This window comes from Globicephala melas, chromosome 2, assembly GCF_963455315.2.
Source record: "Globicephala melas chromosome 2, mGloMel1.2, whole genome shotgun sequence".
Classification (NCBI taxonomy): domain Eukaryota; kingdom Metazoa; phylum Chordata; class Mammalia; order Artiodactyla; family Delphinidae; genus Globicephala; species Globicephala melas.
Genome location: NC_083315.2, coordinates 169,221,522 through 169,248,543, shown reverse-complemented (window position 1 = coordinate 169,248,543; position 27,022 = coordinate 169,221,522). Strand labels below are relative to the sequence as shown.

Sequence of the window (27,022 nt, the reverse complement as noted above, 5' to 3'; positions counted from 1 at the left end):
GTGAGCTTTGCCATTCATTTGTTTGTTTTAGAAATAAGTGTTCATTACGTCAGAAGGGAGCTTGAGCGGCAGTTTATGATAACTATGGAATGTGAGTACGCAAAGGGCCAAGCCCAAGCGCCTTTTTCTAGAGAACTGTGACCTCCTGGAGATACACTCGTGATCTTGGCCGGTGGCGTTGAGCATCTCGGAAGGGGATGGTCACTTCTGTTTTAAAGCGAAAGAGCACAGCCCTGCTGGATGGCCTTTAAAACACCACACTGCTTCTTCTTCTTTTTTTTAAATGTTAAGTCTGCCTTTCAAATAACAGTAATGTTTAAAATGCTAATATTAATGCATATTCATAATTACTAAAACTTAGTTTAAAAACAGATAGCTGCAACCAAGGTTTTTAAAATAATCCACACACAGTAGAGACACGATGCTATCGACATAAAAGTTGATACATTCACATACATCCCCCTCCCCAACTTTTCATTTTCAAACTCACAGAAAAGTTGAAAGACTGGTTCAATGATCACCTGGAATCCCACCAACCAGTGGGATTCCGTGCATTCTAGTGCATTCACCGAGTCCTTAGTTTAGCTGAACGGTCAGGGGCCGACGGGAGTGGAATCATGAATAGAAGAGGATACGGAGGTGTCTCACTGTGGGATTGTGAGATCTGTCCTGCTGGACTCCTTAGAATCACATGATGACACATTGGTTCACGTGAGGGAGAAGTGTGCTAACCTCTGCGTCCTCGTTCTGTGAAATTTCTACATAGGTTAATGCCATGGGTTCACAGGTGTTATTTTGTTTAAACATGACCTGGGTCCGTGTTTCTAGTTTCAGGTAAATATGAATAGGAAGGAGTTTGGGACAAACTTGAAGAAAAAAAGTACTTTCCTAAGGTTAAAGGGGACTGACTGCACCATCGCCATCTTGTAGGAAGTGGGTGGGAGGGCATACTGACAGTAGGCAGGTTTGTCTCCTTCCCCGTTCCCCTCTGAAGAGAGAGGCTGCTGACCCAGTTTGGCCTCTCTTGCATCTGCGGGAAGAACAGACTCTGCTGCCAAGGACAGGCCCTTCTTGAACTTGGGTGACGCAGTGACTGCTCTCAGCCATAATTCTTGTTCTGTGTGGTCACCTCCCTGGACGTGAAAAGAGCCCAGTCAGTACTTCACGTCATCCTGTTACACGAAGTCCTTGGACAAGACTTTTGGGTCCTTGCAGAGACCAGTTATATGTTCCTGTCAGTAAATGCTGTCCCGTGTTTGTTTCTGGCCCTACGCCCCAGGCTTACAGCGTATGTACACGTGGCCATGTTCACCTGTGGATTCCTAAAACTCCCAGTCCCCTGCCCTTTCATGTGGCCTTGCCAGACTTCCTTCCACAGGTGTCCTCACAATGGAGTGTCTTATTTTGTTTTTTTCTCCTCTCCCAAAAGGTAGGAGCCAGGATGCTATTAAACTCTAAAACCAAGATAGTGATTCCCCAGTGTCACAGGCGAGGCAGGGGCAGTGTCATATCTCAAAGTGTTGATCTGCGTTTTCTGCGTACCTTTTCCTCTGGGCCATTGATCTGGGATTCCAAATTCCATATCCTCCTGGCCCAGCCCACACAAAAGCAGAAACCCAGACTCAGATGATGAGCTGGTTTAAGTGAATGCTCAGTGTATGCAGACAAAAACATTTTCTCCACTCCATAAACTAGATTGGAGTGGCCTGGGGGAAGGAGAGGAAAAGGGGTAAACAGGACTTCAGAGGAGGGTGTGAAGGGATTACTCCTGACGAAGAGCAGCTGGGTCTAAGACTACGCCTGGAGGGGCAAAGGGTGGGGTGCCAGAAGACCCGAGAGGGGAGGGCGGTCCAGAGCGGGGGGCCCCAGGGGAATGCAGTGGGCGGTCCTCAGGGGGAGGGCCAGTTTGTACCTCTGTCCTTCTTCCCTGACCCCGACTGGCCCCAGCTCAACCCTGGAGGATCAGAGACAGCCACCAGCAAGATGGGAAAAGTAAGAGGCAGGAAACCAGATGTGCTTGATAGGATGGGAGGGGGGGAAATTCTCCACTGAGTCAGAGTCCCAACTTGCTTACACGTTGGACTGGTTTATAGCCAATGCCAGTATTACCAGTTTGATGGAGGTTCTCAACTATCTAGCTGTAAAAATGAAATGGTTTTATTTTTCTCATAACTGCTGCTGACTGCTTTCCTGATGGGTGGCAAGCTCCCTTAAAGACATCTCAGTTCAAAACTTAGTTTGTGATTGGAATGGACTTCTGAAAGCATGAATAAACAGAGAGCCCACTTACTTATTATCTAAGAGCTGCAGTGGGACCAGCCTGAAATTCCATCCAAGGGTGGGGAAAGAATGAGTCCGGAGCTTGAGTTTAAAGGGACACCTCACTGGGATGCAGTGTTCAACAACCTGGTTCAAATTACCCCGTGGGCAAGAATATTTTTCTATTTATTTGTATTTCTTCCTGAATGAATTAATTATTGGTCCAAGTTATTCATCCATTTTTTTCTCTTCGGGGTTTCATGATTTTCTAATTAGTTTGCCGGAGCGTTTTATGCATGAAGGCTATTAACTCTTTGTCATATTGGTGGCAAATACTTTTTCCTGATTTGCCCTTTGCCTTTTAATTAATGTTTTTTGATGCTTTATAAATATTTATGACTACACATTTGATTGTTTTAAAACTTAGGTAATTCTTTCCCATCGTATAACCAATAGTCAACAAAATGTTAATGGGGGGGTTCCCTGGTGGCGCAGTGGTTGAGAGTCCGCCTGCCGATGCAGGGGACGCGGGTTCGTGCCCCGGTCCGGGAAGATCCCACATGCCGCAGAGCGGCTGGGCCCGTGAGTCATGGCCGCTGAGCCTCCGCGTCCGGAGCCTGTGCTCCGCAACGGGAGAGGCCACAGCAGTGAGAGGCCCGCGTACCGCAAAAAAATATATATATTAATGGGGATTTTTTCCCCCAGGGTTGAGATAGTGAATGATTTTGTGTGTGTGTGTGTGTGTGTGTGTGTGGTTGTTATAATTTCTGTACTTTACTTTTAATAGCAAACAAGTAGTTTTTTATAACAAGGAAATCAATCCCACCGTTACAAAAGCAGTGCAGCCGTGTGCTGTGCGGTTACCTGCGTTGTGCTCCAGGCTTTCCTTGATGCCATCCAAGAACTCCTGAGCATCCTCCACGGTCTCCGCTTCCTCCTCCTCTTCACCTTCTTCTTCTCCTCCTTCCCCTACATGCTTAGGTGTAATGATCGCCTCCTACATACCACAGGGATATTCAAATCAGATGATGCCCTGCGTTGATTGGCTGCTATAAATCATCTGGCGAGTGATCCTGGAAAAGGCTGGTACCCAAACAGGGGAGGTGCTCAAGGACAGCTGTGCAAAAGTGGTCAGGATGCGTCTATCTATCTACGAAGACAGATAAGAGCCTGGGGGGGTTTCTTACTCTATTTTAGGAGAATAATCTATTTCTGTGCTAACGCCAGAACTACTTAAGAATCAACACTTTTCTAGGAATTCCCTGGCGGTCCAGTGGTTAGGACTCCGAGCTTCCACTGCAGGGGGCCCAGGTTGGATCCCTGGTTGGGGAACTAATCCTAATCCTGCAAGCTGCATGATGTAGCCCAAAAACAAACAAACAAAAAAGAATCAACACTTTTCCAAGTATCAGGTTAGATCTTACTTGGGGGACACACATTTTGTAGAAATCAAGACTTTGAATAATCATCTTTGGAAATGTACCTCAGTACCTACCTTTCCCAATAAAATGATAAAAAGCAGCTATTTAGGGAGAAGGAGGGACAGCAGAGCACAGAGACTTTTCAGGGCAGGGAAAACTACTCTGTATGATACTATAATGGTGGACACATTTCATTATACATTTGTCCAAACCCATAGAATGTACAACAGCAAGAGTGAACCCCAATGTCAGCTACGGACTTTAGATGATATGGTACGTGAATATAAGTTCATTGATGTAATAAATGTGCCACTCTGGTGGGGTTTAATGATAATGGGGGAGGCTGCCTGTGCAAGGGGTAAGGGATGTAGGGGAAATCTCTGTACCTTCCTCTCAACTTTGCTGTGAACCTAAAACTGCACTAAGAAAATAGTCTTTTTTTTTTTAAGCTGTTGATAAATGGTCTGATAATACCCTGAGAAACATACATCAAGAATAAAAAAAACCTGGGTATATATCCGAAAAAAACAAAAACTCTAATTCAAAAAGATATGTGCACCCCAAAGTTCATAGCAGCATTATTTACAGTAGCCAAAATATGGAAGCAGACTAACTGTCCATCAACAGATAAATGGATAAACAAGATATGGTGTGTATATGTATATATACATATACACACAAGCATACACATACATACAATGGAATACTACTTAGCCATAAAAATGAATGAAATGTTGCCATTTGCAGCAACATGGATGGACTTGGAGGGCATTATGCTAAGTGAAATAAGTCAGACAGAGAAAGACAAATACTGTATGATATCACTTATATGTGGCATCTAAAAAATACAACTAGTGGGGCTTCCCTGGTGGCGCAGTGGTTGAGAGTCCGCCTGCCGATGCAGGGGACGTGGGTTCGTGCCCCGGTCTGGGAAGATCCCACATGCCGCAGAGCGGCTGGGCACATGAGCCATGGCCGCTGAGCCTGTGCGTCCGGAGCCTGTGCTCCGCAGCGGGAGGGGCCACAAAAGTGAGAGGCCCGTGTACCGGGAAAAAAAAAACAAAAACTAGTGCATATAACAAAAAGGAAGCAGACTCACAGATGTAGAGAACAAACTAGTGGTTACTGGTGAGGAGACGGAAGGGGAAATGGGCTAGGTAGGGGGCAGGGCATTAAGAGGTACAAACTATTAGGTATAAAATAAACTACAATAAGGATATATTGTACAACATGGGGAATGTAGACAATGCATTTTAATAACTATAAATGGAGTATAAGCTTTAAAAATTGTGAATCACTACACTGTACAACTGTAAGTTATATAATATTGTACATCAACTATACTTCAATTAAAAAAAAAAGAATAAAGAAACAAATGAAAATGTTCCAGTCAATAGAGAGAATGCAAGATATATTTTGAGCAATAGCTGGAGAAAGACTAAATTTTAAGGGCGACCCATGAAAGACGCTTCCAGAGGAAAAGCCATGTGGGTTTCTGTGTTTTCATAATGGAGCCAACAACAAAATCCAATTAAAATAACAAATCTCTTTGTAGGATATGCCATGGAAAATTAGTGATTTCTTAATTATGAGTAAGACAAAGCATTTTTAAAATATAAAAATTCACAGTAAAGTAGTTAAAAGTGTTACCAGTTTTGCTATGGCTTCGGAAATGACATCCTTCAGTTTAATGTGATGCAGTTTGTAGTATTTGGACAACACTTCAGCGATGCTGGATTTTCCCACAGCAGGAGGACCAAGAATGCAAATCTTGATGGGCTAAAAGAGGAGAATAAGCGTCATACAGGGAGCTCTGAACCATCTGTAGCTAGACAGTGTTCTTTATTTCAAGGGTCGCGGCCCTTTTAAGTCTCGGGATCCTGCAAGCTGACTCTCACTCCTCCATCAAGACCCCAGAGTCACTTCCTCCTGGTGTTCAATGAGCATCCACTACGTGCCCTGAGCTGGGCACGGGGCACACGACACTCAGCAGGATGTGAACCAAGTACTCAAGCATCACATGCTACCAGTTTCATCTTTGTGGTGCTACTCCTGTAAAGACAGCAGAGAAATAGAATTTCTGGTCCACTATACAGGGTGCTTAATTTACTGCCTGATGAACATTGTTTCTGGACTAAACTTGGTCTTTAATTAAACTTTTCTTTTTAAAAACAGTTAATTAAAAAAAAAAATAGGGCTTCCCTGGTGGCACAGTGGTTGAGAGTCCGCCTGCCAATGCAGGGGACACGGGTTCGTGCCCCGGTCCGGGAAAATCCCACATGCCGCGGAGCGGCTGGGCCCGTGAGCCATGGCCGCTGAGCCTGCGCGTCCGGAGCCTGTGCTCCGCAACAGGAGAGGCCACAACAGTGAGGGGCCCGCGTAACGCAAAAAAATAAATAAATAAAAATTAAAAAAATAATAAAAAATAAATGAAAACAGTTAATTTATCCTAGTTTTTAAAAATACACTCATTTTTTTTACTTTTATTTTTTATTAATCTATCTTATACATATTAGTGTATATATGTCAATCCCAATCTCCCAGTTCATCCCACCACCACCACCCCACCCCTGAACCCCCCGCTTTCCTGCCCTTGGTGTCCATACGTTTGTTCTCTACATCTGAAAAATACACTCATTTTTAAAAAAAGTTTCTAGAAGCTCATCACATTCATAACTGGTGAGCAAATGTTTATTTCTAATAGAAATAAAAACATCAGTGACAAATAGTCATTTCTTTCAAAATGGTCCAAACAGTTGTGAAACTAAAGCCTGGTATTTTGCAAGGCAATTTTTTTAAATTTTAAATTAAAAAAAATTTTTATTTAAATCATGCCATTGAAAAGCATTTCCATGGGCAGAGTGTCCATGTGCTTAAAGACTACATAATTTCATGCACAGAGTTGGTTATTGTTATTATTACTACTATCATTATTATTAATACTACTACTATTGTTATTATTACTATTTGTCAGATGAGGCAGCCAAGGCTGTGAAGGGAGTGAGCAGGGCTACTGCAGTGGTACTGGGTAAGGCGTGGTGGACGTGAATGACCCTGTCTGCTTAGGGACAGGCTCTCTCAGGGTGATGGCAATGACCAAGATGGCGGGCAGTGGAGGGTGGCAGTGGTCAGGAGAGCATCTCTGGAGCTGAGTCTTGATGGACAGGGCTGGGCTCCGAGGTAGGCATGGTGCAGTCACCAAGGCCTGTTGTCCGGCTGTCAACTGGGCAGGTTCATGCCTTGTTTCATCCACACACCGAGGGCGGATCTGTCTCCTGGGGTAAGCTCACCTCATCCGGGTACAAAACCAGAATGGTAGTTTATTCAGTTATAATGAGAAGTAGGGTTGCCACTGAACTCAGAACACTCCAAGTGCACGTGTCTGGCACATTTACCCCTCAAGGCAGACACGTTTAGAAAGTAGCTTGATGAGCTTTGATCAGACCAAGGAGAGTTGGATGGATAGACTGTTGAATGGTATTAGGTCAAGGTGATTGGATGCACCTGTCTCTGCACAGGGATGACTTTGCCTTGCTAAAGGAACTGGAGTTGTGGAGGCCCTTGGCTTGAGGCTCCATCTTGCTGGATGTCGCTGGTGTGGCACTGTCTACATTGTCCTTGGTCGTGTTTCCTGTTCTATGCTGCCAAGCTGACCAATGCCGCCAGGGATGGATAGACTCAGTTTAATTTTTAGATATGCTTACTCCTTCTATCATGTCCTGTCCAGTTTTGCTAATCAGGAACCGTATGGTCTCTTTAAGGTGTCTCGTCCCATCTCTACTCTGACTGGGTGTTGTTTTACGTTGACCCACAAACGACAACACTAATCTAACCTCTCAGGTTGCTCTGTGCCTCGGGACAGCCTCCAAGTAGAGCCGTCGTGGGTGTCTCAGATGCTGAAAAGGATCATTGTTTCTTTTTTTTTTAATTTTTAAAAAAACTTTTTGGCCATGCCCCACAGCATGTGGGATCTTAGTTCTCCAGCCAGGCATCAAACCCGCGCCCCCTACAGTGGAAGCGCTGGAAGCGCAGAGTCTTAACCACTGAACCACCAGGGAAGTCTCCGATCATTTTTTTTTTGTAAAGTGGTACACCTTTTTTTTTAATTACTTACTTAAAATTTTTTTTTAATTTTTTCTTTCTAGGTTTTAAAGTGGCACATCTTTTACTGCTTCTCAACAAGACATGCTTTGCAGGAGAATATTGTTCTTAGGATACAATGGCAACTCTACTTGCTTTTACGCAGTATTTCCATGCACGATGGCAATTCAACTATGACGGCACCTGTCACTCATAGACTATAGCTTTCGAAATGGCTTCTCCTGTCACATTTACTCTCATCTTTGGAATGCCTCCCTGGGATAAATCCAAAGATGTGGGCAAGGGATGCATTTACCTGATTTCAGAGACGGGTGTGTGGAGGCTCCCATAGTAAGGCCATTCTAGCTAAGTTGGCATCTTAGCTAATTTGAATCCCTGACTAGCTGTGAGACCTTGAAGAAATTGCTCCATCTTCTAAGCCTTGGCTTCCTCGTCTATATATGTAGATAAGAATATCTATGAAAAGTTGTGGTGATTAAAATGACTGGCAAATCCCGTGGCCAACAAGAAAAGGTCAAAGTAATCATCAGACGTCCCCACCTCCTACCTACCCTTTTCCAGATGTATACCCGGGGTGAAAAAGGCAGGCCAGTAAGGTACCAGACATCTTCCCTTATAGGGACAACTCTGTGACAGTCAGTCTGGGGCTTCCTATCATGTTCAATTCGTGTTAAGCATAACAATCATCTCTGTCAACTTAAAAATTTTTAATATTCAGTTGGCAAGTATCAATAGAATATAGAGGTAGATTTTTTTGGCCTGGGCAATAGGTCAAATTTGAAAAAGAACTTGAGGGAATTCCCTGGCAGTCCAGTGGTTAGGACTCCATGCTTTCACTGCAGGGGGCACGGGTTTGATCCCTGGTTGGGGAATTAGGATCCCGCAAGCTGCGTGGTGTGGCCAAAAAAAAAAAAAAGATTGAAAAAGAACTTGAATTTAGAAATTCAGACATTTGAAAAAGTACTTTCATTGGTGTAATTACACCAAAAGTTTCGTTTACTTTGCTTAAATCAGAAGCTTACACAGGAAGTGGTTATAGTTACCAATAATCTTCTGCTTTGCTTGTACTCTTTGAGGATACTGTTGATATTTTCCACAAATCCTGCTTGGGCGAACCATCGAATGTTAAAATTTTCCTTCACAATGAGTGTTTCCATTCTCAAATTGACGAGTAAGTGGTCAATATCCTCTTGCTAAGAGATAAAGGAACATTAGAGATTTGTCCTTTTTTTTTTTTTCCACTTGAGAGTTATAACAGACCCAAATCACTGAAGTTACTGAAGAAAAAAATATGAACACATTCACTAAAGATGGCCGTCAACTAAGGCAGCTCTAAGTTTTGACAGACCACCTGCTGTGAGACTCTGTGACCCTAAACTTCCCTCACATCTGCTCTCTTGTGACGGGCAGCATCCTGGCTGGTACAGTGACACAAGCAACTCAAAGAGTAGGGAGATACTAGAAGCCCAAGTGGAAGGTTTCCTTCTTCCTTTTTTTTTTTTTTTTAACAAATTTGAATACTACCTATTTTTTGAGTAGTGAAATCACACGGTTCAAAATCCAAAAGAACAAAAAGTATAGGGGAAACTTATACACACGACCATATATACAATAGATAACCAACAAGGACCTAGTGTACAGCACAGGGAACTCTACTCAGTATTCTGTAATAACCTACAAGGGAAAAGAATCTGGAAAATATATATATATATGTATAACTGAATCACTTTGCTGTACACCTGAAACTAACAGAACATGGGAAATCAACTATACTTCAATGAAAAAGAAAAGTAGAGGGGAAAGCACTCCCTGTGGTCCCCATCACCACCCATCCAGTTCTGCTCCTCAGAGGCAACCAACGATATCAGTTCTTTCAGAAACGTGTTCCAATGCACCGTTTTGTTGCAATTTATTCCTAAAAATATTATATTCCAAAACAAGCTGGAAGAATGCACTGTATGACTAAAACTGTACTTTCGGCGCTGCTGTGATGGAATCAGAAATTCAGCCTCCTGTTTGAAGTTTTGAAAGAGGCCGAAGAGAGCAACACCCAGTGTTTGTCTAGCATTTTACACATCAGACAGCTTTCAAATACATTTTCTGACCACAACCTCTGAGGGTTTTCAAAAAAAGAAAAAACAGAAACCAACAGGCTCACAGAGGTGAAGAGGAAGTTGCGATAGCTAAGATGGCCAGCTGTGCAGGAGGAGGTGAAATGAACTTTGAAGCCAGGTCTTCTGACTCCAAATCCCTCAAGAACCAACACCTTTAGGACAAGAGTAGAAAAAAAGAATCTCTTATATACTAACTGTTAAGTCCTTTGTTAGGAAAGCATTTTCTTTGGGTACTTTCTGGATTTTCCCAGGGCCAGTACTTTTACTGATGCACTGTTAGAGAAACATAGAATTATTATTTGGTTGACCTGTAAGATTTCAATATAAAATTTCTCAAATGAATATAAACATAACTGAATACAAAAAAAAAAAAAATTGCAAAGCAACGGGGGAGAACACTGAGGGTATTCACTGGTGTATTTTTTCCACACGTGGTTAAAGAGCACAGAGATGAATAAGGCCCGATCTCTGCCCTCAGGCAGCCCCCAGCCTGAAAAGGGAGAGACAGATGCTTGTGTGTATTGTCTGATCTAGGCGTCTGGAAAAGAGGGGCTTGCCCATGGGGGAGGTGGGATGGAGCCAGGAGGGTGCAGAGGAAGATGTCTGAGCTGAATCTTAAGAATTAGTGGGGGTGGCCAGGGAAAGGGTGAGAGAAGGCTGCACTGGCTGGGCCAGCTGGGCCATAAGGTGACAGGTGGCTTTAACCAGAGCAGCCCAGATAGGAAAGGGGGCCCTCAGAAACCCAGATCTCCTGGAAGCCGCCAGTAGGTTTGGTGAACTTGACCACATGAGTACTTTGGGGAACAATTCACAGATAGATTTTAGTATCGCGGTGTGTGATTTGTGTGTGTGTGAGTCCTACAGTGGACTTTTTTTGCTCCCCTCTGTGCGTATACTGGAGATAAAAAGATTGTGGTTGTAATTTCCCAATACATATACTGCAGATACAAATAGCAAGCTTGGGTTTAAGGATATTGTATTTTAGGAGTCCCCGGTCTTGTTAGCACTCCTGATTCCATAATTATAATACTTTGGCGGGGCGGGGGGTGGGTAAAATGATTTAAGAGATGCCATCCAGTCTGGCTGGGATGACATGGCTATACCTTGACAAAGTCTTCCAGAGTATGAACTGACTCGTCCACAGCCACCAGGTAATGGAACTTTGGCACGTGGTCTATGACGTTCTGTATCACTCTGCAGACCACCAGGGAACATCGCCCCCAGAGGGAATAAACAAAGGAGATGTAGTAAATAGAATTCCATGGATGCCACCCTCATGGACCAGATGCCAGGTTTGCTGATTTAGCAATTATCTTATTTTCCAACAAGGTCAGGGCTGGGATGATGGTCCCTACTCTACAGTGAAGGAAGCTAGTGAAGAGTTAAGTGACATTTCTTGGGCTGAAGGGCCAATGGGAAGGTAGAAGGGCCGGGATTGGAAGCCAGGTCCACCTGGCTCCAGATTCGCCCCAGGTACAAGAGTAGCTGAGTCCCGACAGGACTTGCGTTGATGAAGCCCGCTTACCCAGTGGCTCATTAAAGTCCCCAAACAATGCTTTGGGGAAGGTGTTTCACAAAGTAAAACACAGATTCACAGAAGCTGTGGCTCCTTAAGTCACATAGCACGGAGTGGCTTAGATTTCCTGCCCTGGATTAATTATGAATGATGGCCAACGTGTCTGAGGGCTTAACTCCGTCAGGCCTGTGCTCTGGGCTTTCCAGGTGTTACCCCATGGAATTCTCAGAACAACCCTCTCAGGTAAGGCTATTATCATCCGCATCTCACAAATGAGAAAATCAGACCCAAAGGGGTTAAGCAACTTTCCCAAATTCACACAGCTAGCGAGGGGCAGAACAGGGATTTGAATACAGATGAAAAAATTTCTAGAGAAACAATAGTGAATGGAAGACTGTCACAAGACTGTAGTTTCTACCTCCATCTCAGCTTCCTTTTCAGTCAAACGATAATAAAACAAACGCACCTGTCTAAATATCCATTTCGGGCTTCCCTGGTGGCGCAGTTGTTGAGAGTCCGCCTGCCGATGCAGGGGACACGGGTTCGTGCCCCGGTCCGGGAAGATCCCACATGCCGCAGAGCGACTGGGCCCGGGAGCCATAGCCGCTGAGCCTGCGCATCCGGAGCCTGTGCTCCGCAACGGGAGAAGCCACAACAGTGGGAAGCCCGCATACCGCAAAAAAAAAAAAAAAAAAAAAAATCCATTTCATATTTGTTTTATATTAATTTCACAGAACATTTCCTCTTGTAGCTTCTTTCTTTGTTAAATAGTTGACAGTCTTCAAGAAACTTGTTGGAAAAAAATGCTACCGCAAGGGCCCCCAAGTCCTTGTGTAATGGGAATAATTTAATTAATTTAATAATGTAAGATTCTTTCACAACTTTAAAACCTGATAATGTAATCATGTAAAATCTCTGCAGGAAAAAAGAGTCCGTGTCAGCCCTGCCGTGTCCAGTGTCAATGTTGGCTGGAGCAGATCTAGGTTTTTTTGTTTTTTTTTTTTTTGCGGTACGCGGGCCTCTCACTGCTGTGGCCTCTCCCGTTGCGGAGCACAGGCTCCGAATACGCAGGCCCAGCAGCCACGGCTCACGGGCCCAGCCGCTCCGCGGCATGTGGGATCTTCCCGGACCAGGGCACGAACCCGCGTCCCCTGCATCGGCAGGCAGACTCGCAACAACTGCGCCACCAGGGAAGCCCAGATCCAGGTTTTATGTAGAGTCTGAAGCTCAGACAACTTAGGGAATCCCTCTCTGAGAACAATAATAAAAATGAAGTTTAGGATCGTGGAAGGGACCCATGCAGGGGAGGGTCTTGAAGTTTAAGCTTCATTGTTTCCCAGAAAATCTGTAAATCTGCTTGGGATTGAGACTAATTTAATAGTGGCTGGTGGATGAGAGAAAGAGGGGGGGATCTAGAAACCAGAAAGAATCTCAGAGAGGTGCTGCTCCCTCCTGTGGGGTGAGCTGAGGGGTTGACAGAATAAAGCCCCTGGAACTCGAAAGGTACAAGCGATGAACTGCAAATAAAGTGAACCCTATCTTTGAGTTAGTGTTTAAGTCAGTGTCTGCAAAGAAGGAGAAGGGGACCTGGGGATACTCTGTGAGTCTGAAAAACACGTGTTAGCATCACTTAACAATTGCCAAAAAAAAAAAAGAAAAAAAGCTTCTGGTTTATAGTTCACAAATTTCTAGAATTTAAGTTGGTGGGCTGGACATATCAATCTCATCTGGGACAAAGGACCAGGTCCCCAGAACGCATATAAAGAGTTCTTTTCCCAAACTGGAAGACATGCTATTCTGCTGGTAAGGTTTCTAAAAGGTGAACTTGAACTTGCTATCAGAAGTGTGGCGCTTTTAGGTGATGGACACAATTTCATCAGATGCAAAGTGGAGATGATAAAAGTACCTTCTGCTTAGGGTCGTTGTGAAGAAGAAATACAATAATACACGTGGGGGTCTTAGCACTCGGTGAGAAACAAACACGGTAGTCAGCTAATTCTCGGGAAGTCATATATCTGGTAGAATACTTACCCTGCTAGATCAAGAACATGAATTGCTGGAATTACATTTGTTCCATCTCCAAAAACTGGTAATGCAGGGACCTCACCCGACCAAGCTAGCTAAAAGAAAGAAAAGCAAAAGCATGTTTTCCCCAGTTATGTGCGCCTGACTATTACAGCTCCCAGACAGAGCCATAGTCAGAGGCATCCAAAAAGATCTGTCTATCTGATGAAATAATAGCCTCCAGAGGTTTTGTAAATCAGTTCTGACGAGATTTAGTTGCTGATCAAATCCTATTAAGAGAAATAAAGTGCAACCTCAGGGCTGAAATACTTTTCAAGAAATCATAATGTCATCAGCTGTCTTTAGTGGTCATCTGTAGAGAAAGAAAATTCTTTAGTATGCACGGTGTCTTTAATTCTCATGAAAGTGAGAATTAAAATTTAAAATTACCCCCACTGGCTGGGGGTAATGATCGTCAGTTTGTAGATGAAATGCTTAGTGCATAAAGTATCCTCCAGGACATTACACTTCCGATGAGTCCCTTTGACTGGATTTGAACCCTGATCTTCAGAGTCCAAATCTTTGTCTTTTCCCTTCATTAAATATTTCAGTAAATAAATAGATAGTCTGGGTACTGTTTAACTGTCATGCACTAGATGATTTTATATTGCTTTTCAAGAGTGAAAGAGGTAGGAGTGGGGGCCACAGCAGACCACTGGATCTTGTAAGATATTTTGGACTTGGGGAAACCTTTGAAGGGTTTTAAGCAGGGAAGTGACATCACTGGATTTGCTTTGGTTGCCTTGTGAAGGGATGATGAGAAGTAAGAGTTTAAATGAAGAGACGGAGGTCATGACAGGTGAGGACAAGAGAGGGTTTTTCCTAGCCTTTGGGTGGGGAGTTGGAGGCGCTGGGCTGGAGAGAAGGGAGATATTGGGGAGGTCATCTCTAGAGGACTTGGGGATCTTGTGATGGATGAGATAGAGGAAGGAGTTGGGTTCTGATTGGTGCAGCTGGGTAGAAGGTGGTCCAATTTCCTGAGGTGGGGCCCTGGAGGAGCTGCGGGTATGGGGGTGATTGTCGATGTAGTTTGGATTTGTGAAACATCCAAGTTGAGGTGATGGATCTGCAGAGTGAGAACTAAGGAGAGGGAGTCCCGCTGGAGACTGATGTTTGAGAGTCATTGGCACCAGTCATGGGATTGAACAGCCCAACCCAGGGAAAGAGCGTAGATGGAGAAGACAAGAGGGCCCCGGGCAGAGGCCTGGAAGGCCAGCATCCGGTGGTCAGTTAGGTAAAAGGTAGCTGAGCACGGGCAAAGAGAAAAAGCTTTCTTTAGCTCATCCTCTTCAGCTGTCATATCTCTTGTATTAAAAAACCAACCAGCCAACACTTTCCTGAAACTTCTTTTGCTAGCTCCTGCCTTCTTTTTCTGCCCCATTTTACAGTAAAATCTCTCAGAATGCTCCTCTGTTCTCACCATCTCCACTTCCTCTCTTCGTGCTCCCTCCTTGAACCTACACATATCAGGCTTTTGTTCTACCCGATTCCAAAAATATCCAGGTCAATCCTCCAGTCTCATCTTACTTGATTATCTGCCGTGTGTGATATGGTTGGTCATTATTTCGTTTTAGAAACACTTTTTTCATGTGTCTTTTTCCACACTCCCCTCTTGGTTCACTGGGAACTCCTCCTCAGCTGCCTTTCCCGACTCCCTCCCATATCCTTGTAAATCTCCAAATATAGGAGTGTCCCAGGACTCAGTCCTCAGACCTCTTCTCTTCTCCATACTCATTCTCTAGGTGATGTCATCCAGTCTTGTGGTTTTAAATTCCACCCATATGCTGGTGGCTTCCAAGGTTATAACTCTAGTCCTGACTACCTCCATAATCTCCAAACACACCTCCCACCTTCCAGTGCAACGTCCAACTCCCTCCCTGCTGAGTATCGATACTTGGATGTCAGCCATCTCAAACTCAACGTGTCTAAGCTGAGCTCCTGAACTTCCCACTGATTGCATGCTTCACCCTAATCTGTCCCTTCCCAGTTTTCCCCATCTCAGTAAACGGCAACTTCCTACTTCTGGTTACTTGCACCAAAATCCTTAAAGTCATTTTTACTTTCTTTCTGTCACCCTTACATCCAAGCTTGGAGCCAATCCCATTGGCCTCATCTTCAAAACATCCCAAATCCCAACATCTTCAGTGTCTCCACCATTTCCACCTAGGTCTTAGGTACGACCCTGCTCTTGGCCCCCTACAGTACATTCTCAACTCAGCAGAAGAACAGCGTTACCCTTGAAAACTTAAGACAGATTAGGCCACTTCTATGCTCAAAATAGTCTGTTCCCCAACCCACTCAGAATAAAAGCCCAAACCCTCACAATGGGCTACAAAGCTGGGATCCATCTGACTCCTCCATCACCTCTTTGACTCCATCACCCCCCATCCTCCAGCACTTTCAGCCACATTGGTCTTCTTGCTGCTCCTTAACCCAGCCAGCACGTTTCTGCCTTGGTTCTTTGTTTTTGGTACGCCGGCCTCTCACTGTTGTGGCCTCTCCCGTTGCGGAGCACAGGCTCCGGACGCGCAGGCTCAGCGGCCATGGCTCACGGGCCCAGCCGCTCCGCGGCATGTGGGATCTTCCCGGACCGGGGCACGAACCCGTGTCCCCTTCATCGGCAGGCGGACTCTCAACCACTGCACCACCAGGGAAGCCCCTGCCTTGGTTCTTTGCACTTGCAGTGCCCAGTGCCTCTCCCCAGGAAGCCACTTAGCTGGCTCCCCATTGCCTTTCACTGTCTGCTCAAATGTCACATCATTAGAAAGGCCTTCCTCACGTGAAAAGATGCTCAACTAATTACTAGAGAAATGCAAATCAAAACTACAATGAGGTACCACCTCACACTGGTCAGAATGGCCATCATTAAAAAGTCTACATATAACAAATGCTGGAAAGCGTGTGGAGAAAAGGGAGCCCTCCTGCACTGCCGGCGGGAATGTAAATGGGTGCAGCCACTATGGAGAACAGTATGGAGGTTCCTCAAAAAACTAAAAATAGAGTTGCCATATGATCCAGCAATCCAGGGCGTATATCCAGACAAAACTATTACTCAAAAAGATATATGCACCCCTATGTTTATAGCAGCACTATTCACAATAGCCACGACGTGGAAACAACCTCAATGCCCATCGATAGATGAATGAATAAAGATGTGCAACATATATACCATGGAATACTACTCAGGCATAAAAAAGAATGAAATAATGCCATCTGCAGCAACATGGATGGACCTAGAGATGATCATACTAAGCAAAGTAAGTCGGAAAGAGAAAGACAAATACCATATGATATCACTTATGTGTGGAATCTAAAACATGACACAAATGAATTTATCTACGAAACAGAAACAGACTCACAGACATAGAGAACAGATTTGTGGTTGCCGAGGGAGAGGAGGCATGTGGGAGGGATGGAGTGGGAGTCTGGGATTAGCAGATGCAAACTATTATATGCAGAATGGATAAACAACAAGGTCCCACCGTATAGCACAGGAAACTAGATTCAATATCTGGTGATTAACCATAATGGAAAAGAATATGAAAAAGATTATCTATATATATACATATATATCTGAATCACTGTACTGTACAGCAGAAATTGACACAACATTGTAAATCAACTATACTACAGTAAAATAAATATCAAAATAAAATAAAGTAAAAAAAGAAAGGCCTTCCTCAACCATCATATAAAGACATGTTAACCCCCCAACCCTAGCCCCACGTGCTCGATCTACCTTTCTCTGCTTCATTGTTTTCCAGTTTATTTTTCAACACCTCAAATACTCTGTTTACTGGTTGATTTGTTCATTAGCTATCGCTCTTCTTCTCCACCCACTAGAATGTAAGCTCCACAAGGGCAGGGACTTTATCATGTTGTGTTCCCAGTATCTACAGTGGTTCCTGGTACATGGTAGGCACTGGATCAACATTTGCCTCATGAATGAAAGGAGATCCATTTTTTTCTTTATTATTCTGAGAGTGGGAAATATAAGAAAAAGAGGTAGTTATGTTGGACATCCATATTTTCCTTAACTTTCTGCTATTAAATGGGCCTAGCCAGTACATAACCTTCGAATTGTGTAACCTTAGTGTAAAACACTTAAAAAAAAAAAAGTTATAGTCATGGAAAAGTCATACCTTAAAAAAAGCATGTAAGATGCCTCCTTCCATTCCATACTGAAGTCCGGCAGCAACGACGTAAGTGGCAAATTTTCTGACCTATTGGATAAAATACAAGAAAAAAGCTAAATATATTATTATGAACCACGTTGAATCAGATTATTTTTAATGATTATTTTAAATGAGCACTTCAGTAAGTCTCATCACCTCTTTCAAGCTCCTAATGTACTGTTTAGGACAAAAAGAGTATCTCTTAAAAGGCAGGGAACTCAACCCCACTGACCACTATTAAAATTTAATTGGGACTCAATTAAATGAAAGCCAGAGTTTATTATTGTGAAGACTTACCACCTTTAAGTGCTATGCCGGGCACCTAAAGGCAAAGGAAGATGTAAAAATCTGTCCATCCATGATGGTCTTTAATTACCGAGTGGGGGAGGGGGCATACATAGAACCAAGGAATTTCGTGATGGGCCTTAATATGAGGATATTAATAGACATGGAGTTCCCTTCATCCAGGAGGAGTAATTTAGGGGCTGGGAGAATTTGCCTCAATACTCAACTATTTTTTACTGTCATCAAGGTACTAGCAGCTACGCTGTGTAGAAACAGGCTTTTTGGCATGTTGAAAAGCTTAAGGCAGAGGTAATGCTTAGGGATACCTGGGCACTGATTCTCTTCCTCTGATGCTCTCCACTCTCATAATCCAATAACCACGTGGCTTTGATGATGTTTAATTTAACAATCCAGAGAGACTCGTGCAATGGTTGGTGCAGTTTTTTCTGTATTGCTAATGTGAGGTCCAAGTATAAAAGGTGCAATGACCCACAGAGATCTGTTTAGGTTCCGCGAAACACTGGACTCATGAGCCGTCCCACTTGAGATTTTTAATCTTTGGTTAATTACATTGGGGATTTAATCTAACTCGAGACAGTATGATTTGTGAGCATATGTGTGCTCTGACTGGCCTCTTCTTGCTAATTCTTCATCCAATTAGAACGCTGTAGTTGGTGTCAGAAGTAGAATTATCAATACAGACACCCTCCATCACCACTGTGATTCGATTTGGGAAGGTTGGATGTTGGTAAGTTGAAGAGATAATCATGTACTGAGGATGGAACCCAAGTAGAGACCAGAAAGTCCCCCCCCCACACACCCTCATCCCTGATATGAGAGAACTGGGGTCTCTGAGTGAGCTTTTTGAGGAGGAACCATATCATCATAATTGATCTACATTCCTGTACATCTGGACGAGTGGATAAGAGAGGCAAGGACAAGGTGACCCCGTCCCCTGGTTTTTCCTACCTGTCCTAGGGAAAGTGATAAGTGAAAATGCCCCAAAGGATTTAAAAAGCCTATGAACTTGCCTCAAAAACTAAACTGGTCCACCTTCTTGTGTTTATAATATAGCATGTGAATATAAATGTGATTACTGCAAATGTGGTGACAGTTGATGAACACTGGACAACCAGCCCCAGGAGGGCAGAGACCACATCTGTTTTGTTCATGGCTGTGAGGCCGACTCTTAGCCACAGTGCCTGTTACATAGCAAGATCTTAACGGATATGAGTTAAATGATTCCTTCCAAGGTTCTACCTATTTGATGAAAAACACTAGGTTACAGAAGGGTTATTAAGATGACCAAGTTGGCCAGATCAACCTTATCTTATTAATTGTTCAGAAAAGAGTGATTAGGAAAGCTTGGGATTAAAAAAAATTTTTTTTGAAATTAAATTTTGATCATATAATTTAGAGCATGGGACATACTTAACGTTTTTATGATAAAATAAAGATATTAAGATGACACTATTTCTCTATTTAATTAAATTTATTTATTTATTTTGGCTGTGCCACACAGCTTGTGGGATCTTAGTTCCCAGACCAGGGATCAAACCCGTGGCCCCTGCAATGGAAGTGCAGAGTCCTAACCACTGGACTACCAGGGAATTCCTTATTTCTCCATTTTAGGCTATCATTCACATCTATTATTTTTGCATGTGTGATCATGCCTTCTCAATCAGTGAATTTGAAATAAATGATGAAGAAATCATGAATTTTCTATTTGGGGCAATGTTCAAAGTTTAATAAAATAATATAGCTGTAGGATTTGGAGTTGGAAGAAATTTAATTTTCTAGTCTAACCCCTTTATTTTACTTATTTAACTCCAAAAGTTGAATGACTTGGCTAAGGTCATAAATTAATGGGTAGAAAAGGGACTAGAATGCCTAATCCCATGTCTTTTCCTTCAAATATTTTATACTCACAGTGTTTGTATTGCCAAGTAAAAAAAAATTTTTTTTAATAAAATAAAAACATTTACTAGTAGGACAGAATTTAAGGACCAAGTTCCTACTGTAATATCCTCTGAAACCACTAGGTGTCACCTTAGAACTATCATTACATATCACTATCGTAGGTCTTCCGATAATGGGAAAAAATGCAGTGGATGGAACCTTTAGAGGTTTAGGGGTTCTGTATAAATTCTACCTAACTTAAATGAGGATGATGATGATAGCACTTAATTCACAGAATTGTGAGGATTACATATGAGATATAGGAGGGTTACATGAGGTACTGTAAGTAATACATCTGGCGCAGTGCCTGGTACCTGGTAAGCAAGCCCTCAATAATTTTTAGTTGTTACTACTTATTCATCACCAGGGCATTCCTGTCATCTATTTTGATTAAAGAGAAATAAAACAATTTTATAATATATGGATTTCAAAATGATAACTTTTGCTGCAACAGAAGGCTAATAAGCTATTCTTTTTGTTTACGTGAACTTCCCAGCTAGAGGCATGTCAGTAATCAGTGACACGGATGTGTCAGGATCAACTCTACTGAATGACGGAGTTTTGGAGTCAGGAGAAAATAAGAACAAAACCCACAGGCTTTGGTATCTGATGGATCCAGGTTTGAATCCCAGCTCTGCTCTTTCCCACAGTGTCTGCATCTGTGAAATGGGAATAATTATGTATGTACACGAGACAGTTGCTGCAAGGAGTAGATCAGACGAGGCTAAGAAGCGCTCAGCACGGTGCTCAGCAAATGCTAGCTATGCGACCTTGAGCGAATTACTTAACCTCTGGAAGTTTCTGTCTCCTTGTTTGTAAGATGAAGTTTATTTTTATTTATTTATTTTGGCGGCTCGGCTTGTGGGATTTTAGTTCCCTGACCAGGGATTGAACCCGGGCCCTCAGCAGTGAAAGCGCTGAGTCCTAATCACTGGACCAGCAGGGAATTCCCTGTAAAATGAGGTTTATATGCACTTTTCAGAGCTGCTGTAAGAAACTAATGAGATAGAGTCTGGAAGAAGGGAAAATGTGGTTCCCTCTTCCCCATTCCCACTCTCAGCTTTTTGACTCTTCTGGACCAAGGGACTCTTTGGACCAACAGACCCCTTAGGAGGTGAGGGCTTGAGCTCTGCTGGGGACTCCATACAAGCCTTCCATCTTAGGGGGCTGGAAAAGAACATGGGGCAGGACCTGGGACAGTGCCTCTTGGGGGAGCCTGAAGCTCGGAGCTCTGTGGGTATAAGGACGCGGGCACTAAATACAGAGGTGGGGAGCGAGCTGACATGATACACATAGAGTATGTGGAACAGTCCTGACCATGTGCATTGTAAGCTGCTTCCAAAAGAGCTTTTCTTACCCTAAAGGTTCTACTACTCGAGATTTACCTTTTTCCCTAACTTGAGAACCAGTTTTTCAGCATTTATGTGGTCCAGAAAATTAGGATGGTGTTTTCTTCTTCGATAATCCTCTTCAGTAAATGGAATCTCGGAATCACCCTATGAGAGAGAAAAGACCAGACGCCACGTGTTAGAGCTACGGAAACTGCTAAGCCCAAAGATGCCAGGGAGACTATGTTCCTTTAAGCTCAAATAAAGCATTCTAAAAACTACTGCTTATTTTTATAGTGATTTAATTTTGTTGAAAATGCTTTAGCTAGCCAGATTCTATCATTTAAACTTAATTTAAACAAAATAAAATATTTAAATGTCTTCTTTTATTTTGTAGAGACAGTGACATGTTGTCACTGTGATTCCATAAAGGCATTAAAAAACCCATTTCTTGATAGCTCTTGCGATGTGTGTAGTTTCTTTTTTTTTAATGTGTCTTAAAAAATGTTTTTAGTTCTTTTATTTATTTATTTATTTTTAATTAAGTAATTAATTTATTTTTGGCTGTGTTTGGTCTTCCTTGCTGCACGCGGGCTTTCTCTAGTTGCGGAGAGAGGGGGCCACTCTTCGCTGTGGTGCGCGGGCTTCTCATTGCGGTGGCTTCTCTTGTTGCAGAGCATGGGCTCTAGGTGCTCGGGCTTCAGTAGTTGTGGCGCACAGGCTTAGCTGCTCCGCGGCATGTGGGATCTTCCAGAACCAGGGTTCGATCCCGTGTCCCCTGCATTGGCAGGTGGATTCTTAACCACTGTGCCACCAGGGAAGCCCTCATTTTTTAAATCTAAATTATATGTGTTTTTTCTCTCTTCCACATTGCCTCTGTCCCTAAAATTCATCCCACATTAATGAGAACATACCATGTGCAAGTTTCTGTCTCAGGCTTTAAAAACTGTCTTCATCGGATAAGATATCAGTTTGTGGGTTTCCTGGTGGCGCAGTGGTTAAGAATCCGCCTGCCAATGCAGGGGACACGGGTTCGCGCCCCAGTCCGGGAAGATCCCACATGCCGTGGAGCGGCTGGGCCCATGAGCCATGGCCGCTGAGCCTGCGCGTCCGGAGCCTGTGCTCTGCAAGGAGAGAGGCCACAGCAGTGAGAGGCCCGCATACTTCAAAAAAAAAAAAAAAAAAAAAAGATAACAGTTTGCCCTAAGAATCAGGAAAGAAAAAGAAAAATATATCCGTGTACTGAGCTGTTCATCACTCAGTCTCTCCACAACTCACCCTGCTGTACATTCCTCCCATGGAAGGACAATTAAGTAAAAACTTCCTGGAGAATCAAAGGGAGAAACTGAGATCCATGATACAGAGTGATTTCCCCCAAATCCATCCAGATTTAGAGGTCCTATTTGGAGTAGGATTTCTAAAATATACAGTCCAGTCAGGAGCCTTTCAATCACATCACATTGGTATAAGTTAAATAACCAGCCCAAAGCATCTGGGTCCAGGGCTTACACGAAATTAATCAGAGAGGCAGAAGAAACACAAGGATGAGGACCCTGAGGTAGAACAATCATTGCAGATTTGAGAAATGGGAAGAAGGGCTGAAATGACTGGAGCCAAGCTGGGGATTGGTAGAGGAGGGGGTAGGTAATGCCAGGGGACTTCCCTGGTGGTGCAGTGCTTAAGACTCCACGCTCCCAATGCAGGGGGCCTGGGTTCGATCCCTGGTCAGGGAAGAAGATCCCTCATGCCACAACTAAAGATCCCACGTGCCGCAACTAAGACCCAGCACAGCCAAATAAATAAATAAATATTTAAAATACAAACCTTTAAAAAAAAAAAGGGTAGGCAATGCCAGGTTGCCAGGGTTTGTGGACCATGTAAAGGAGTTCAGATTCATTCTAGGAGCATAGAAGGGTCTTAAGCATTTTAAGCAGGACTATAACACAATGTGAATTGTATTTTATTTTACTTATTTATTTGGCTGCGTTGGGTCTTTCTCTAGTTGTGGTGAGCGGGGGCTACTCTTCGCTGCGGTGCATGGGCTTCTTACTGTGGTGGCTTCTCCCGTTGTGGAGCACGGGCTCCAGGCACGCGGGTTTCAGCAGTTGCGGTGCATGGGCTCAGTAGTTGCAGCACGCGGGCTCTAGGGAGTGCGGGCTTCAGTAGTTGTGGTGCACAGGCCTAGTCGCTCCGTGGCATGTGGGATCTGCCCGGACCAGGGAAAGAACCCGTGTCCCCTGATTTAGCAGGCAGACTCTTAACCACTGCGCCACCAGGGAAATCCCTGAATTATATTTTAACAAGATCACTTAAGCTGTTTGTTGGAGATTGGACTGGAAGGAGGCAATGGATCATTTGAATTAATTAGGATTTTTTCCCCTGGAGCTGGGGATAGAGACTTCCTTCCCTGGGTCTCGTGGGCAGCGTGGACACCTGAACAAATCAGGACTCTGATGGGAAGACAGGAGGATGGCTGTTTGACTGGAAAACAGCAGCATCTACCCCAATCTAGTATTCACTTTTCTCTTTCGAGTTGCATTACGAAGTCATGACTCTTCACAAGCTCAGCTGACTTCAGTGAACCATGAAGTATCAGTCAGGGTCCTAGCATGAAAGAAATGGCACACTCAACGTGGGTAATTTGAGGAGGGTTTAATAATAGGACTATTTACAAAGATGTGGGCAGGTATAGGGAAATCACATACCCTGGAGTCAGTAACAGGGTGCTCTGGACCGCTCGAAGGTCCCAGAGTACAGAGGGCGCAAGCGATAATTAGGACCTGGGGGTGAGCAGCGTGGAGAGGGCTGCCTGGCAGGAGCAGTGACTTTGGTTGAAGGGCTCAGCCGGCCAGTAGCAACTGGGCAGAAAGGAGTTGGAGGGGTAATACCGTGACCTCACTCTTTTCATTTTCCCCATCCTTCACTGGCGCTTCCCACTGGCCAAACCCAATGGGAAGCAGAGGGCAAGGTTGCTTGCCGATCTAGACGCGAGGTCAGGGCTGGGGGATCACCCCTGCCTCTAGAAGTGGGTACGTGATCCCAGGTCTGGCCAATCAGAGCTCTACATTTCCCTGGCCACAGTGAATGGTTTAGGGTTTGGCCTGTGACCCAAGACCTGGAAAAACAGCATATTCCAGTGCTGGGTTGGGACATGTTCAAAATGGAAAAGACACTCGAAGTTCTAGGAATGTAAGCCTGGGAGCTCCTGGGGGCCAGAAGGAGGGGACAGCTTACCTGAGAATGAAGCCTACTCAGAGAGGAAAAGAAGCAGGTGAATAGAGAAAAAGAGTAGGTGATTTCTGAGAACACTCTTTAAGCCTCTAGATCCAGCTGTGCCTGAAGTCCATTATTGGACTTACCAGTTATATGAGTCAATTAATCCCCATTTCGCTTAAGTCAGTACAAGTTAGTTTATAACTGAAGGAGTGATGACGATCAATCAGGTCAGCAAAATGATCGTCCAGTCAAATGGCCAATGACTGTTTTGTAGCAGACACTTACTAGACTCTTTGAGGGATAGAACTCAACAGGAATAAAATGACTGGCCTGCTCCTTGAGATGATAGCAACCAAATGGAGTAGTAGGTGGGAGAGCTTTATAGGAAAAGGTCAGGAAACCTCTGGTCCCTGCCCTCAAAGACCTCCCAGTCCACTGAGGGAGAGATAATTAAACAAACAAACGGCCTTTGATGCAGTAAGTATGATAAATCCCTAAATATTTCCTTACTATAAATAATGTATTCCATTGAGTCTAACACGTGCATTTTTTTTTTTTCACATTTTAACATCTCTGAAATTAGAATGTGTCTTATCATCCATGGTTTATCACAATGTAGAGGAGCATCCGATGCTTCAGTCAAGAAGCAACGGTGCTGTCCTCGCTGGAGCCTGGGTCACCTTCAGGTCACCTTGAGCACATACTGTCATCCTTAAACTGAGTTAGGTACTATGCATTTTGGTCTAATTGCCTTTCGCAGATGTCTTTAAAAAGATTAGAGTGTGACTCAGCACTGAGATGAAAAGGTAGTTCATAGGCACAGAGGCACTGGGGCAGAGAAGCAAATGGAAATCTGGTCTCAGGGGAGAAAATAAGCAATACTAGAAGAATGACTCTGAATCCATATTTTTTGCAAAATGATAACCATGAGCTTTATAGGAAACTACCTAGAGATAAATGACATGACTCAGGTTTTATACTAAGTTATTGTGTGAAAACAGACAGAATGCAGGTGTGATTCAGAGAAACTGGACTCTGAGTTTGAAGAAGTTTGGGGAATACTATAACCACCGTATTTTGCTTATATTTTTCCTTTTAATGTATGCACAGGAATGTATATGACAAAGATATAGGTCTAAATAAGTCTAAAAGAGAGGGCTTTCAATACATTTAAAATAAAAAGTGATAAGCATTGTTATACTTGACTAGGCGGCATTTTCTTCTTTTTTCTAAGGGTCATGTAAAACAATGTGGCCCCTTAGAATGGAGTGTTCTTTGAGCCTGTGAACTCTGCAGAGTGTTTATTATGGGGTAGGGTTCAGGAGTGTAAGAATACACCATCCACTGTAGAAAGTTCTCGCGTGCAGATTACAAGGAATCGGGGGTGAAATGTTGCATAATGGAAAAGCCGGCACACTACTTACTGGGTCCAGGGGTTTGGACCGCGCCCAGGTCATCACCGTGGACACTAAAATAAACACCTTCCGCTTTTCGAAATGGCTGATTTCTTCATTCAGGGCTGTAGGGCCAAAAAGCCAAGCAGTTACTTGGATCCATTTAGAACGTGTTTTAAAATCATGTGTACTTTTAATTACCAGCGGGACTAGAAGTGACTCCTCTTTCAAGGAGTGGCTTTACCCCAGGGGGGCATCCCCTCTGATGCTGCCCCCTCCCCATCTTTGTCCCTGGCTGCCCTCCTCCAGCTACCCGACCTCTTCTGAGCCCAGCTCAAATCTTCAGCCCCTTCCTATTTCCTGGCCTGCAGCGGTGTGCTTTCACTTTTGGGGAGGGCTCGTGATAATAGCTGACACGGATGGGAACAGTTCATGGGCTTTATCGAATTCTCACCGTCAGGGGATAGATACTCTCATCTCTGTTTCTACCTTCTAAGGGAGCTGAGGCACAGTTTGCCCAGGATCACGGAGTGAGGTGGTGGTACAGAGTCCGATCCAGGAAGCCTGGTTGCCCGGCCTATGCACCCCCTCCAGCTGCATGGAGAATGGAGTGGGAGGCCCCAAATCAGAAAGCAAGGCCCTCTGTTTCTTTTTTAACCATTTAAAAAAATTAAAGTATAGCTAATTTACAATGTTGTGTTAGCTTCAGGTGTACAGAAAAGTGATTCAGTTATATCTATCTATATCTATATCTAATATATTCTTTTTCAGATTCTTTTCCATTATAGGTTATTACAAGACCTTGAATATAGTTCCCGGTGCCATACAGTAAATCCTTGCTCTTTATCTAGTTTGTATATAGTAGTGTGTATATGCTAATCCCAAACTCCTAATTTATCTCCTTACCTTCCCCCCTCTGGTAACCATAAGTTTGTTCTCTATGTCTGTGAGCCTATTTCCAGTTTGTAAATAAGTTCACTTACATGATTTTTTTCCATTTCACGTATAAGTGATATCATGTGATATTTGTCTTTCTCTGTCTGACTTACTTCACTTAGTATGATCATCTCTAGGTCCATCCATGTTGCTGCAAATGGCACGATTTCATTCTTTTTTATGGGCAAGGCCCTCTCACGATTTCACATAAAGCAGTGCTATTTAGCCTAAGCGCTTGCAGAAGGAAGTAATTC

The 27,022-nt window shown here is 43.6% G+C and overlaps 1 protein-coding gene across 4 annotated transcripts in view; it reads right to left on the bottom strand.

Moving 5' to 3' along the window:
* The window catches only part of AK7 (adenylate kinase 7), a 54,299-nt gene that overhangs the window by 13,374 nt on the left and 13,903 nt on the right, over nt 1-27,022 (bottom strand). For 3 of the 4 annotated variants that reach the window (XM_030883117.2, XM_030883118.2, XM_030883120.2), the window contains exons 4-12: nt 25,863-25,957; nt 21,280-21,390; nt 17,618-17,698; nt 13,443-13,531; nt 10,999-11,089; nt 10,091-10,168; nt 8,825-8,974; nt 5,331-5,459; nt 3,124-3,256 (exon numbers count right to left, since the gene is read on the bottom strand). In XM_030883117.2, the coding sequence (XP_030738977.2) occupies nt 3,124-3,256; nt 5,331-5,459; nt 8,825-8,974; nt 10,091-10,168; nt 10,999-11,089; nt 13,443-13,531; nt 17,618-17,698; nt 21,280-21,390; nt 25,863-25,957 (957 nt within the window). The remainder of the gene's footprint in view (nt 1-3,123; nt 3,257-5,330; nt 5,460-8,824; nt 8,975-10,090; nt 10,169-10,998; nt 11,090-13,442; nt 13,532-17,617; nt 17,699-21,279; nt 21,391-25,862; nt 25,958-27,022) is intronic. The other variant, XM_030883119.2, reaches the window with a different exon arrangement.